The sequence below is a fragment of the Silurus meridionalis genome, chromosome 9 (assembly GCF_014805685.1).
Source record: "Silurus meridionalis isolate SWU-2019-XX chromosome 9, ASM1480568v1, whole genome shotgun sequence".
Lineage (NCBI taxonomy): Eukaryota > Metazoa > Chordata > Actinopteri > Siluriformes > Siluridae > Silurus > Silurus meridionalis.
The window spans coordinates 1,454,798-1,471,437 of NC_060892.1; the positions used below are offsets into that span (position 1 = coordinate 1,454,798).

Sequence of the window (16,640 nt, forward strand, 5' to 3'; positions counted from 1 at the left end):
TATTGGGACACTTGGCTTTTCAGCTATAGATGGTTCTTCTTCAAGAACATCAATTTGGATGCACACGAAAATATGCTTTAAATGGGTTGGCAATCTTGGAAGATCTTGAGTGGCCTGCTATAAAGCTCTGACCTCAACTTTATTACATTTAGATCAATTGGAATGCTGACTGCACCTTTCAGTACTTGATTTTACCAGTTATTGATGCTAAAAATAAAAAGGAGTTTCAATCAAAATAAAGTGGAACATCTGTGCATTTATAGATTTGTTTGGTCAATCATCAATCTTCAGACCATTACATTACAGAGTTTTGCATAGAAACCAAAGAACATGCATGTGTCTCTGGAAAACCATAAAAGACTCAGTGTTTGGACACTTTTCACAGGGTATGTGCATTTAATCCACTTTTCACCTTTTTAAATGACAAATTATCGAACACTTAAATCCTTACTCTTTTAAACACATGCTGTAGATGGCAATATCCTCGCAGTGAAGGTAATGTTTAAGACTTTTCCGTTAACAGCATTTGGGAGACGCCCTTATCCAAAGCAACGTACAGTTATCTCAGTTATACAGCTGAGCAATTGAGGGTTAAGGTCCTTGCTCAAGGGCCCAGCAGAAGCAGCTTGTTGAAGATGGGATTTAAACCCCCCCTCCAACATCTTATCCACTGAGCTTCTATCTACCTTAGTCCTCGAAATGGAGCTTAGTGAAGAAAGAATAAAGGAATCTATTATATCTATACCCCAATACCACCGTTCTGCTAACATCAATACATCGGCACTCGTAGGCTGCCTCTGCCCATAAAAATAATAAAAACCCCTCAGTTGTAAGTTGTAAGCCCACCGCCTCACCTTTATCCATTCTCGCTTCTGCTTAACAGTCCACAGAGAGTCATCAAGCAGCAGCCTCTATTCTTAGCCCAAATGAAGCCATTTGAATCTGTGCCATGATCTTAATTCAATACCTGAACTTAATTAAAGTCATCCATCGGACTAAAGGGGTCTGAACATGCGATCCGTCTCGTAGTAGTAATGATGGAGAAAGTTGTTAAACTTGCTCATGTAATTTGTACATACAGTAAAACATTTTCTAAATATGTATTTTAAAAGGTGCATGGAAATAACACAAGAGGAGATTCTATTCTATTCTGTTCTATTATATAAAGATCTCATAGAGATCATTTCTACTCAGTGCATCATGACTGAACTCTCTGTGACAATGACAGTCCTTCCTTTCAGTTCATAATAAAGGAAGATGATTCTTCATGTTCTAGGGTCTGAATTTATGGATTGTTTATCCTGAAGAAAAGGTCAATGAAATTTACTTACACTATTCTCCATATAGTGTAAGTTACAATAAGAAGACCTTTTATAGATGCTAAAACCCCTGAAGTGGTGTAAGTGATATTTAACTTCCTCGTCACTGTTTAATCTTGAATATGAAATCCAAAGCAATGTCTTTCTCCATCCAGACAAAAACATAGACACCATATTAAATGTAAAATAAATAAACCATTGCGCTCAGAAGATAAATTTGGAATCCATTTCCACTGTTCTGATGTTGTTCTGATAAGTAAATTGTTGTCATCTCTGCATTATTCTCCCACACTGTGCCATCAGGTGCTGGCAACGACCTGCTGCTGAATTTCCGCTCATCCAATGCCATTTTTCCAAAACAGAAATCTGGGAAGTGCCAAGAGCCCTGGGTAAACCTGGCGCCTGCCAATCGATTCTCCTAACACCGTGACAAAGCTGCTCCGAGCCGTACGGCCTACGACGGGAGCTGGCACCAGTGTGAAACGAGAGGCTATTATGTTGCTCTTCGGAGAACCTAAAATAAAATCAACAGAGGATGTAATGTGTCTGTATCGCTGTGATGTGTTTTACAATTCAGGATTAATGGGGCAAAAAAACAAAACATGAGACGCCAAGGGTTTTTTTTTTTTTTTTTAAACCATGGATCTAATTACTGTAGTAGATACTAAGGTCAGATGTAATATTTTACCATCATCACACAAATCATCAAAACCAAGTTATCGTTAAAAAAAATCTAAAAACTGCAAAAGGTCAACAGCATGGCACTAACCTTCTCAGGCTGGACTAAAAAGACTTTGTGTAGACTATGAGCTTAAGTAGGACCAAATTTCTGGCCATCAAAAAAAATACAGGAGGTGGAGCTGGAGGTTCAGAGTTGAAGATGCTGCAATTTTCATTTTGAGTGACAAGAATGGACAGGATTAGAGATGAGTTTATTAGAGGAACGGAGCAGGCAGGATGTTTTAAAGACAAGGTGATTGAGATGGTTTGGTCACATGCAGAGGAGGGACATAGGGTAGAAGAATGCAGGAGATGAAGACACCAGGAAGGAGGAGAATAGGAAGGACAAGGAGGAGGTTTATGGCTGTGGTGAGAGAAGACATGCAGGTAGGTGGTTTGAAAAAGACAGATGTTGAGGACATGTTGAGATTTAGATTGATGATCCATCAAAATAAAAAGGTTTTGTAATGGAAACAAAAAGTGAAATAATAAACTAGAATTTTTGAGCTAGCAAAACTATGGGTCGGTTAATCGGTTATCGGCAAGTACGATCGGCATCGCTAAAATCCGTTCGGTCGAGCTCTACTCCTAACCACTGAGTTACCCCCTGAGTTTGTTTTAATGTTTGTGACATATCATGAAAGTTTGAGGAAACGTTCCATGTAGTGAATATGAATAAAAAAAAAGTTTGAAATGTAAAGTTGGATCTGGTTTTGGTTTAGAAAACAGGTTAATAATTAAATTATAATTTATAAAATACAGAATTGCAAAGTGTGTGTGTGTGTGTGTGTGTGTGTGTGTGTGTGTGTGTGTGTGTGTGTGTGTGTGTGTGTGTGTGTGTGTTTTGCCCGATGGAGCAGTAACTGAATCTTTATATTCTTGAGGAAACAGAAGGCTCTGCCGGTGATCTGCCCAGCTGCCTGTGACGCAGATCAATACCATCATAAAAAAAAATACAAATAAAAAACAGGTAAAATAAAAGCGGCAAATAAATGTGTTGTCTGTTCTTCCTGTCTTCTCTCGTTCCCCCTCCCCATCCTCCCATCTTCCACCTAATGGATTGTGCAGTGGCCTGGTATGTGGTTTGCCCATGTTGCCATGGCGACTGGTCAGTATGATGACGAGCGACGACTCAATTCGGTCCCGCTGCTCCTCGGTGAAGCGTGCTCTCGCAGACACACACACACACACACACACACACACACACACGCACACACACGCACACAAAGGCTGCAGAGACCATCAGGGTGCACACACACACACACACACACACACACAAAGACAAACACACACGTGCACAGACGGTGTGCGACTTATACACCCTCACCGCTGCTTTGCATCGACCGCTCTGAAATAGAAATATTACTCTGAGAAAGTGTGTTATAGCTACAGGGCTTTTTTTTCCATCTCACCGTTATACTATATTACAATATCGACAATCCTCAGTGGACAACAGACTCCTGGTATATGAAGAACATGGATCATGGATTTCTTTTATTTTTTTTAGCTCTTCCTCAGAACTCGGAACATGATATTCCAGGCGATATTTCTAACAGCCCGAACCACCATGCTGACAACTTAATAATTATTCCCAGGAGGCATCTGAGGGTTCAGGGTTCTACTCTGTGACAGATCGGATGCTCTGCCGTGCGGCTGTATGAATTTTTGAGCCGGGAAAGCGAATAAAGGATGAATGAACAAAAAGGAATATGACCTTCAGACCTGTTTTTAATTGCGTAATGAGTTTGATCTCAGGGCCTTAGAGTCTTCTGAGTGTAGATAAGTGAGGCACGTCTACATTTAAAGCCTGACGGAAGCTTAAATTCAACTAAATTTGTATACCAATTATGAATGGATTGTATTGTGTGGCCTTGAATTCTCTCCTCTCCTCTCCTTTACCCAGTCAGGTGGGTAAAGCATAAGGCATTCGTCTACTGCCTCAGAAGGTTATGGTTTCAAATCCCAGCCCTTAAACAAGCCCCTTTTTTCCTTATAAACTGCTCATCTTCTCTCTTTCTTCATACTTGTTTTAATTCCAACTGGTATTTTCCAGAACCTCAATAAATTACAGAGATACACAGATACACTTTTTGGACATCTGACTTTTCCACCTAAACATGGTTCTTTCCCAAAAGTCTTATTCACTTAAACTAGGAGTCCCAAACCTGCTCTAGCAAAACTATATATATGACAGACAATTTTTTTCTCCAAAGATAAAAATTGGAAATCAAGTTATGCATCGTCAAAAAAAAAAAAATTAAGAACAAAACTTTTGAAAAGTTAGTAATATTTTTTCCATCACTAGAAGCAGGAGATCCAGACCTGTTCCTGCTGATGAACAGCACAAAGCCAGCTTCATAAAGATCTGCTTTACATGAGTTGGAAATATGTGAAAGATCTCCTGCTGTAGAACTCCAACACTATTAAACATGATGAATGTAAACACTGACTGCACCCCAGATCTCCTCACCACACCTACATCAGTACCTGACTTTAACGAATCTAAGGCTAAACGAATCTCCAAAAACCTTTACAAAATCTAGTGGAACATCTATTTACCTAGAAGAGTGGGGTTTATAATAACATCAAATTGGGAGTAATTGTGGAATGGGATGTTTAGCAAGCTAATAGTCAGGTGCCCACAAACTTTTGGCCAGACGAGTAGAAGTATATATGGTCCTAACTTAAATTCCAAAAGGAACTAGAATGTTGCACATGGACCGAAGAAGACACACAATGTGGTCGATGGCAACCTGAGAACCAGAGCTCATTAAATAGCAAATAATTTTAAAGATTTTATTGATGTGAAAGAAAAAAAAACAAACAATAAAGAAGTTATTTGCCAGAGGTCTGAATGTCTTCCCTTCATCACTAATACCTTTAACACCCCTTAATCTACATGTCGTTTAGTCATGTCTGTGTTTTACTTTCCATTTGTAGAATTGAAGGGTGAGGACGTCAAGGCAACTGCCACCCTAAGAAAAAACATTGCCACCCCATCTGCCACCCCAGCACGGGTATCTTGATTTTTAAAGTAAAATATTTAAATTAAAGTAAAAAAATGTATTTCCTCGACCGATTAACAGAAGAACCACTTTAATATGACTTCACTCTTTTTTTTTAACTTTTATGTTGCTTAGTAGTTTGTGTCTTCAGGATTCAGGACATGTCTTCAGGACAAATACCCATTTGGCGGTGTTGCTCATTATGCTGATTAAAATGTGGTTTCTGTGTATTTGTTGAGTTTTTTTTTTACAGTAAACCAGTAATTGATACACCGAGGCTTTGTATTTATATATAATCTGTATTGTTCGCTCAGTAAATGAAACTTGGAATAGACTTAAACCTGCAACAGGTTTGTGTAGAACTCGAGAAACACAAGTTTAATATCCGTCTCGTTTCATTTTCTTGCGTCAGTGTTGCCACCCCTCATCATTCCCAAGCCACCCCATAAATCATTTGTTTCATAGAGAATCCCTAAATCAGGATACAAAGCATGAAGGGAACTTCATTGAAGTTATTGTCCTCTCCCACAGCATCTGTCCATGTCCTCATCATTCTCTCTCTTAGTCATGGACAGAGGGGCAACATGTCAGAGCTGATTATCTTTAAACCCCACCATGTCTTAAGTGTGCCCTTCATCCCCGAACAAAATGACACAACCTTCCACGGCCCCTCCGTCTGTCTATTTTAGTCTCCCACCATCAGCCGTGGCTTCCAAGAACCTGGCTGTAATTTGTCTTGCCTTCTCTCCTTCTCCCCCCTTTCAGCTTCCATTATGGTGCTGGCTGGAGCACACCTGCATTCGCAGACCTGCCGGGGGACATGAAGATGGATTGGCAGAAAGAGGAAGTGGGCCTTGACTGGCCCATCAGTGGCCCTCATTCAGCCAGACTCCCTCAGACAGGGGCCCCGAGAGAGAGAGAGAGAGAGAGAGAGAGAGAGAGAGACCGTGATGTGCCATCAAGCATGGAGTACAACCACTAACCTAACCCAGATCACACAGTCACATGACTCAATTCCACAGACACTCATGCCCCGTCTACAGCCGTAACCTGAAATAGACTAAAGAGGCTAAAAATACAAAACATTAATAAATCTTTTTTTTTTTTTTCCCCCTAAACCTGTGCTGCCTGAGGAAAAAAACACTCTTGCCAGAAAAAAGTGGCTCAAGAGAAGCAAGTTTGGTGCATCACTAAATAATTTATCTTCATCCTTCAGTTTTCCATTTTCCATGAAAGCAGGATCCATGAAAGCGAGTGGGATTTTCCATAATTTTAATGCAACTGATTGTCCAAATTTTTTTTTTTTTTATTTTTTACTCACCGGGCTTTTTTATATTTCGGAATTAAGAGCGTTTTGGTTCGAGAGGACTTTGCAAGAGGCAGATAAAATGTGTGTGGGTGTAAAAAAGGATGATGATGATGATGAATAGAAAAGGATGCGAGTCCATTTCCACCATTTGAAGAAAATCAGGAGGGAATCGCTGGATGAGGAGAACTTGGAGACCTTGGACACAAACACACACATGAGAATCGTACACATTTACAGCATCATTTAGACAGACCTACAATAACCTTAAGTCCAAACGCTTCTATGAAAAGGTGGAGGAAATGGTAAAAGAATTACTATGACTCATACATAAATGTTGGCCAAAAGTATTGGGACACCTGATCTTTCCACCCATACGTGGTTCTGGACCCAGAATGTTCCCACACAACTGTATAGGATGTATTTGAATGCGGTTCACTTGAACTAGGAGACCCAAACCTGTTACAGAACGACAATTCGAGACCCCTGTGCACAAAGCCAGCAGCTCCATAAAGATGTGCTTTACATGGGTTGGATTTGGTGGAAGATCTCCTGCTATAGATCTCTAACCCTATTGAACATGAATAAATGTGAATGCTGACTTTCTCACCTTCATCATTACCATGAGGACACCGTTGTGGCTGATTGAATTACCACAAATCCCCACAAAATCTAGTGGAACATCTTCCCAGAAAAGTGGAGGTTATCAATTTTATGCTGTGTCCACAAACATCCGCCCATATGATGTACGCAAGCAAAAACATGTATTATAAATGTATTAGTAGTTTCATTATTTCTCTTCAGAAACTGCATAATACTGGAAATACTTGTGATGGATACAGATTCTCTACAGAGAATGGGGAACACACACACACACACACACACACACACACACACACACACACACACACCTAGGGGCAGATTCAATGTAGCCAATCAAGGACACCAGAGAACCTGGACAAAACCCACACAGACGCAAGGACAGCATGTGAAACCCCACAGACAGACAAACAGACAGTAACCCAAGCCCTGGACCAAACCGAGGTCCCAAAAGCTTTGAGGCAGCAACACTACCCTCTGCCCCACCATGCTGCCCTCTTACCACCATTTCAGCACTGAAATTACACAAAATAAACCGAGTGGTCACGTTTCCCATTACACATGCAATTTGCCATTCCACTCGTATCATTATAGAACTATAAATATATCTATATGCAGTATTTCATGACATCACCGTCGCCTTCATCGTTACTGACACCGGGCAAAAACACGCAGCAGGTTTCACATCGAAGCATTAAAGCTCAGATGATAATAAAAATTGCACTCAGGTGGGAAAAGTGTGAACAATTCAACAGCACGCAATTCCGCATGCACACGCATCTAAACAATTTTTCAACCAATCAAATGAGTATTTAGGTGTAAAAACCCGTGACCATAATCGTTTATCAAACCTCAGACAAGGGCTAGTAAAGACATTCAGAGTTGATTCAATCGTATTCGTCGTGTCATACGCAAAAATACATTCACACAGCTTTGCATGCACACACACACACACACACATATCGATGCAGTTAGTGCTGGCTGTTGTGTGACAGGCCTGCATGTATACATGCTGATGTTATTGCCTCATCTCACAGGACACTGATAAGACTCCAATTTATAGAAACAGACAGCTGTCAGAACGTCTTCCTCTCAGTCCTCCTTTTCCTCCCACTCGGCCTGCAGGGCTCTTTCCCAAGCAGACACACACCCTCGCTTCTGCTCACTTCAGCAAGCATCCTATTATTCTGATACAGCTCTGGTCTTTAGTGTAAAGGGACAAAAAACTGCCATGCAGGTTATTAGACATAATTATAACAGCATAACATAAAAACTGTGAGAGAAACGAATGTGCAACCATAACGACCATCTGAAATATCAGAGAAAACACATTATCTACATTTTCTATACACTCTCCATTTAATATCCATCTATCCAGCTAGACAGCATATTGTGTTAATCCCTCTTTTGCTGCTAAAACAGTTGTGACCCGTCGATCATCAACAGCATGAACTTCTTCAGCAGTTTGAGCTACAGGACTCGTCTGTTGGATCGGAACCACACGGACCAGCCTTTACTCCACACGTGCATCAGTTAGCCTCGGCCGCACGTGACCCTGTCGCCGGTTCACCACTGTTCCTTCCTTGGAGCACTTTTGATAGATTCTGACCACTGCAGACCAGGAACACACACAAGAGCTGCAGTTTTGGAGACGCTCTGACCCAGACGTCTAGACGTCTAGATTTGTCAAACTCGCTCAAATCCTTACGCCCATTTTTCCGCTTCTAACATCAACTTTGAGGACAAAATGTTCACCTGCTGCCTAATAAATAAATCCACCCACTAACACGCGCCATGATGAAGATCATCAGTGTTCTTCACCTCACCACTCAGAATGTTATAATGTCATAATATATATATATATATATATATTGTATATATTATATATATATTACACGCCTGGTCAATTAGAAGGTAGAAACTAAAGCCAGACTACTTTTTCTCGAAAGATGAAAAAGGAAATCAATGTAGGTATCGTTAAAACAAATGAAATAAAATCAAATATTAAATCAAGTTAATCAAATTCTTCAAGCTATAATCAACCTGTGTAAAAAGTTCCTGTTAACTGAAAATATCCAAAATATGAATCATATTGAGTAAGAAAGTAAACCAGGAATCAAACAAAAAATATGTAATCCTGTGGCTTCCAAAAATGTTCCTTTCACCTGAACTAGGAGACCAAACTTGCAAAGCATGTGAACAAAGCCAGCTTGATGGAGATCTGCTTAATAGGGGTAAAAGTACACTCCAAACTCTAGTGGAACATCTTCCCAGAAGAGTGGAGGTTCAGAAAACACATACCAGTCTTTATGTTTTTACAGTGTATAGTGCATATATTCAGGAGATACAAAACATATGCAGGCTGTATATTTGACAAGAATTAATAATAATAATAATAATATGCTGAAAGTCCAGCTATAAGTAGAATCCACATAAAAGCACCAACGCCAGACAAAAAAAAACAAATTACAAATTGTGGTAAATTGATGTAATGAGTTTTATTACTATTTGCTTTTATTTTTTATTAAAATAAACAAATGTTATATCTCAGTGCACATCTAGGCATGAACATTTTTGCATGTGTGTGTGTGTGTGTGTGTGTGTGTGTGTGTGTGTGTGTGTGTGTGTGTGTGTAAGCAGCTTCAGCTCATAACTAGATGTATAGATAACTGCTGGTAATCTGGCTGGCAGATGGCAGAAGGTATCCAGAGCTGGCAGACTGAAATCTCAGTACCAGAGTCTTCATTTGCATTCTTATTTTCCCACTGATTTCTAATTATGACTTCTTTTGTTCTTTTTTGATTGTTTATTGTTTGCCTCCATGGTTTTCATGGATTAACGTGTATAAACGACACAAAGTACAGTACAGGTTCCCTAAGTCTAAATCAAGTCTATTTTATAATATTACATTAAATGTCCTATCCATTTAATTGAATCCTTCCCATTTTCTTTTGTTTATACCTTTTCTTTCTTATCTAATTCAATCCTATATCACTTTCCCTAATCCTATCATACCCCATTCCATCTCATACTATCTTGCGATCTTTCCCCACCCTATCCCATCCCATTCCATTCTCCCTCCTATCCTATACCCATCCCATCCTTTCCATTCTATTCCACTCCATTCCTTCCATACCATGGGATAAAATCCCATCCCATCTCATTTATTCCTCTTCCATCCTCTTCTCTATCCCATTTCATATCATTCCATCATATCCCATTCCATTCAACTCCATTGCATTCCATTCTATGCCAACCCTTCCAATCCCATCCTCTTCCCAATCCTATCCTATTCCTTGCTATCATACCTCACACTATCCAATTCCATTTCCTAACACTCCACTCCACTCCATTCCATCCTTACCCGATTATCACTATATCATCCTTTAGTAACTGGAATGTGGTGGATGTGATCACATTAATAATGGATGTGATGGGTTCAACACACACACACACACACACACACACACACACACACACACACACACACACACACACACACACACACACACACACACACTTTCTGTTTTTTGTTTGTTTGTTTGTTTTTTTTTTTTTATAAGATCACAAATTGAGGTCATCTGTCCTGCTCCATGAATCAGACGAAAAGCACAGAGAAACTGTCTGTTTGGGAGGAACTGCTGAACCAAAAACAAGCTGCTGTAAACTATAATCCGACACATCCAGATGAGTTACCGCTCTTAAAAAGCACAGGGCTACTTTACCATTAGCTCAGACGATGCCATTCACTTTGATTACTTCCACCACGCTTGCAGAAAGTGCAAAAAATAAATAATTTGACAATAACTTTAACGTAATAAAAGCGATTATCTTGGATGAAAACAGGCTCGGAATATTTTAAAAGCTTCCTTTTCACCGTCGTTCCAAACTGGAAAACGGCAAATAAGTTTAGGCCAGACGGGATACCGTCTCTCCAGCCTTTTCACTGTGTAATAGTTGGGAGTTAATAACGAAACCGGAGGCATAAATAAGTTGTAAGTCGTCTCCAGGGGAATCCGAGTTTACATGAATTACGCTGAAGCCTTTGGCAAACTGCATATCAAGCAGGATTTTGCAAAACAAACAACTGGCATATCTACTTACCATCAGCACACAGCAGCAGGGGTTGTGCTGAAAGATTTAAAGTCAGCCTGGTCAGGGGACGGAGTGTGCAGATATAGCAGAACATATATACACACACACACACACACACACACACACTCATACACACACTCTCATACACACACTCTCATACACACATACACAAACTTCAATTTGTTACTTCATTCTTCTCTGCCTCCCCTTCTCTCTCTATCTCGCTCTCTCTCTCTCTCTCTCTCTCTCTCTCTCTCTCTCTCTCTCTCTCTTTCTCTCTACACCATCCCTCATGAGGACACAAACATTTGGAGTAAAGTTCATTCAGGGGCATCGAGTACACAACAAGCGTGTGCATGTGTATCTTTTTTTTTGCAACTTTTTCCTTCACATATTCATACACATACACTTTATGGACAAAAGTTCAAGTTCAAGTTTATTTCTATAGCGCTTTTCACAACAGACATCGTCTTAAGCAGCTTTACAGAATTTAACAGTGAAGGTGAATGGTGTGTGTTTATCCCTGATGAGCACCATGGAGACTGTGGTGAAGGAAAAACTCCCTTAGATGTTATGAGGAAGAAACCTTGAGAGGAACCAGACTCAAAGTGGAACCTCATCCTCATTCGGGTGACATCAAGAGTGTGATCATAGTCTTTAAACACTACAGAACACTGGAGAGTGAGAACTAACATGAGCACTGGAGTGTGTGATTATGAGTGATGTTCTTTCTACAGTCTTTTACAGTCATTTGATGTTGAGGAACCAGGAGCTACTGAGCAACAGAGCAAAAAGGGACACCTGCCTTTTTCACCCATATGATGTTCTTTCCCTGAACTGTTACCCCAAAACTGGCAGCAGACACTTGTGCTCAGTCGAACTTATAGACCTGAACCAGTTCAATTCATGACAATGCACTTGTCCACAATGAATAAGACATAAAAAAACGTGGTAAAGGCATCTGTTATCTGCCTCGGAAAGTCATGATTTCAAATCTAACGATTTCATATACCCTACACGTTTCCTTTAAACGTCCACCGTCTCAATTATATCCTTTTTTGGATAAAAGTATCAGCCAAAACATTTCTGCTCTTCAAACTTGCTGCTTAGAACCACATTGAGAGATACACACATAAACTAGACAAAACTAGAAGACCCAAACCTGTTCCAGCATGACAATGAAACAGTGCGCAAACTGAGCTCCATGAAGATCTGCTTTCTCCCTCTATAGAGCTATTAACCGTATTAAACCTGAGGAATGTGAACGCTGACTGCAGCTTCCAAGCCTCCTCACCTACATTACCCGACTTTAATAAAACCCTTGTGTCCAGCAGATCTTCTTTTCAGAAGAGTGAGGATTATTATAAAAGCAAATGGGGACTAAATGTGGAATGGGATGTTTATAAGAGAAGCACATAGCAATCTTATGCTCAGGTATCAACAACCCCCCCCACACACACACACACACACACACACACACCTATCAGGCATAACATCATGGCACCTGTAAGTGAGTGGAAGAGATTTTTAGGCAGCAAGTGAACAATTTGTCCTCATTGTTGATGTGTTTGAAGCAGGACAAATGGGCTTTGGGAGAGTTTGACTAGGGCCAAATTGTGATGGCTAGACATGGGGATGAAGGTGGGGAGCGAAGGCTGGTCTGTGTGGTCCGATCCAACAGACGAACTCCTGTAGCTCGAATTGCTGAAGAAGTTAATGCTGATGGGTCAAAACTGTTTTAGCAGCAAAAGAGGGACCCAGGCAGGTGGTCATTATGTTATGCCTGATCAGTGTGTGTGTGTGTGTGTGTGTGTGTGTGTGTGTGTGTGTATATCTTCAAAGTACAAATTAAATGTACAAATAGTACTAGTACCTCTTCGACCCTGACTGATTCCCTCGAGGTTGTGGGTGCAATTAGTGTCTGAACAACCACCAGGTCAGCTTTAAATCAACTACAATCCTTTGCCTTTTTTCCTTTTCGCTCTGCTTTTCATGCTCTGTGTAACCACATGGAGACGTCCCCTGGCATTCTTAAACAAATTCATTTCTATTATTTGGATGCCCTTTAACACAAAAAGCCACACACGCTCTGGAGATAAAAGCAAAAGGATAAAACAGACTCGGTTTTGATGACCTGTTGGAGCAGTTCACGCCGATGTATCTCTCATTTTAATTCCATGTCCACAACCAGAAAAAAAAAAAGCCGAAACCCTGTTTTAGATAAACCACAGAAATGTGTGTCTGATGTTCTCCTACTTTTTTATAACGTTCTGTCTCAATGCTGACAACAGACAGGGACCCTGACAGGGTCTCTTACAATGACTTCCCGGGCTTGTTTATTATTATAATAATAAACTAATTTAATGTAAAGAATTTTGAAAGAACCAAAAAAAAAAAAAAAATTGACATTTTGCGGTCCCTGGCCCTCCTAAGCACTGCACACTGAAAGCATCTGATCAATTCCTTGCTGTATCCCCGACAGTGGAGGCATGATGAAGTCGGCTCCGAGCCTGATCTTAAAAGGCTGGGGCTTATCGATTTATTCCCACATCGGTTTCTTGAATTTGGTTTCGGACTGCATATGGTGGCCCGTAATGAAAGCCCCGGCTGTAGAATAGCAACAAAAAAACTCACCCCTGGCAGAGTCTTCTGTTCATGGAGGGCGTTCTGGGCTTTGATAGCTGACTCTCGGGCGCAGTAGGTGAGGAACGCGCAACCTGTGAGACAAAGCAACCAGGGAGACAAATCGACCAGTTAGTGCAGGGTTTTGTTTAAACATTCAATCGCAACACAGGACACGGCCAATTTTGCATTTTATGATCTGAATAAGTACAGGCAAGGGGGGTAGAAATGAATAATCCATGAGGACATGGTCAGGATCTGGGTTTGAGCGCACAACAAAATAATAATAATATTAAAAGAAAGTGTGTGTGTGTCTTTCGGTTTATTGTTTGTGCTGAAAAATCGAGCTGGCACTAACCATTCCTTACAGTGACAAGGCTGGGAGAAGTCCTGGAATATTGGTTAAATACAAACAGCTCCTTTTCTAATATGGTGGAGCCTGTTTTATCTGTTCTTTGTGTGTGTGTGTAAGTGTGTGTGTGCGTTTTGTAGCTCCAGCCTGAGCTCTATACATCAGCCTGTCGTCACTGTCCAAACCACCCACGTCTCAGCTGGGTGGGATAAACTCCGACTGCTCCTGACAGAGAGATGGTGCAGAAGGGAAGGCCCTCGGGGGGGCGTGAAGGGATGTAGACAGTGGGGGAGGACAGCATAGAATATCTCATAGCCCATAGAGCTTCCAGAAGACGCCGTGAGACACGATCACGCGAGTGAGCAAGGGGCGTTCGTTCAGTCGAAGCAGCCTGAGAGAAACCCAGGGCCGTCATTAATGTGCCCTTGCTCTACGACAGTGACAGTAAACATGCTATAATGGTGCACCTGTGCCGGTGCCAGGTGACGCTCTGCCAGGGTTAAGCTGCTTCACTGGCAGCTTACAAACCCCTCAGTGGGGATCACACTTTTATAGGTGTGAAAGTGACTGCTATAAAATGGATCTGCGCTCTCTGCTCTCTGCTCTCGTCCTTTTTTCCTATTTTTTGTCGGCATGTTAATGTGCACTCTGGAGACCGGATAGTTTCACACAACGTATCGTCGTTGCATTTCTTGATTTGATGTCAAGAGCTGCTTTAATGATTACTCTCAAATAATGAAGTGCGTACCAACGAGCAGAGCGATAAACAGAGATTTTTAGAAATGTTTCCGAAATGCTGAGATGAGATGACCCTAACTCTAACCCTAACTCTAACCCTAACTCTAACCCTAACTCTAGATTTGATGAGAAAACAGGAAACACTGTGGTGCTGGATCACAATGGATTGCCAAAAAACGATTGAATAAATATAATGAAATAACGAATGAATTATAAATAATAAATATAACAGTCTCGCGTGTAAAAACAAGCTGGAACCCGGAAAAACTATTGCCATGGATTTTTTCGTCAATAGTTCGGACAGGAACTGGAACTTTATTAAATCTCGACTCCCATGAACAAGGTATGAATAAGCCCACTAATGTGGTTGTGGTTATATCATACAATGTAAAAATACACTACTGCATTGTCACTTTTTGTGTTGTTTCCTTTTTCTTTGCTTATCCACTATGCATTTTTGCACCATCCATAACTTGTTTTTAATTTTTAATAAATTTACTGTAAATTCCACCCATATTTATTCTGTATATACTGTATCATATAACATTCATACTTGTACATAACTATCATGTCATTTGAGCATGTCATCTCCCGACATCTATGCACAATCTTTGCACTGTATATTGTATATTACTATATGCATAAATATATATATATATATTTTATAGTCTTTTCCATTACCTACTGCACCTTCTGTACATCACACTGCTATTCATTTCTTGTAAATGCACTTCTGGTTGGATGCTAACTGCGTTTGATTGGCTCTGTACATGTACCTTGCACAATGACAATAAAGTTGAATTGAATCAAATCTAATCTAATCTAATCTTTCTTTCGGCTTCTCCCGTTAGGGGTCGCCACAGCGGACCATCCACATGTTTGATTTGTCACGTTTTTACGCTGGATGCCCTTCCTAATGCAACCCTCCCCATTTATCTGGGCTTGGGACCGGCACTAAGGCTTGTGCAACCCTAATGGCTGGGGTTGGTTCCCTGACCGGGGATCAAACCCGGGCCGCAGCGGTGAGAGCGCCGCATCCTAACCACTAGACCACCAGGGGACCTTGAATCTAATCTAATCCAATATCCATAAATCCAAGAAACATCAAGATCTACCTTTTGACTATCTTTCTCACCTCATATAAACTTGACATAAACGTGACCCCTTTTCCATGCACGCCATGTGTACCCAGGTTGTGCTCCAAGCACTCGCCCAGAAATAACTATTTCACCCAACGGTGTATTTATTTTGTATGCCATTCCAACCCTTTACTAAACAAGCGCCACGTTTAAATACATCAAAGAGTTTTTATGTCTATAAAAGCTCCAACCAAGGCCACGTCCCTGACCCTCGGTTTGAAAGGAATGTTTTTTGCGTCGTGCAATTACGCCGCTATTAAATTGGATGCATTTGCATAGGTGGAAAAACGCGCCATGTCTGGAGCAAATTAACTGCCACAATGACATTAAGAAGAAGGGAGGAAAAAAAAGAGAACGAAAGAAAGAATAAATATGTGAAAGGCTAAGAAAATACAATCTCAATTTAAAAGTGTTTCGGAACGCTTTAATGTATGGTGTAATACGCACTTGCAGCCCACGGGCTCTGGCTCTAACAACTTCATAATTGGAATCCAAACATGTACAAATTACCAGCAAGCTGTTGCATACCAAGTGAGAAAAAAATGTTTTTTTCGGGCTGCATGATGAAATTATACGAAATGCAACATAAAAGAAGCCCTGCTGACATCGCGGCAAACGACTGGGAGGGTGGGAGAAGAGGAATAATAAAAATAAAAAAAACAGGGACGGTGTAAGTAAACGATCTGCCACAGTGTTTGATAATCACATCGGGTGCTTATGCAACGTGAACAATGCTGGTGTGTA

The 16,640-nt window shown here is 40.7% G+C and overlaps 1 protein-coding gene across 6 annotated transcripts in view; it reads right to left on the reverse strand.

The window, feature by feature from the left end:
• celf5a (cugbp, Elav-like family member 5a) overlaps positions 1-16,640 on the reverse strand; it is a 190,982-nt gene that overhangs the window by 165,021 nt on the left and 9,321 nt on the right. For all 6 annotated transcript variants that reach the window (XM_046858147.1, XM_046858143.1, XM_046858142.1 and 3 more), the window contains exon 2: positions 13,680-13,762. In XM_046858147.1, coding sequence (XP_046714103.1) covers positions 13,680-13,762 — 83 coding nt within the window. The remainder of the gene's footprint in view (positions 1-13,679; positions 13,763-16,640) is intronic.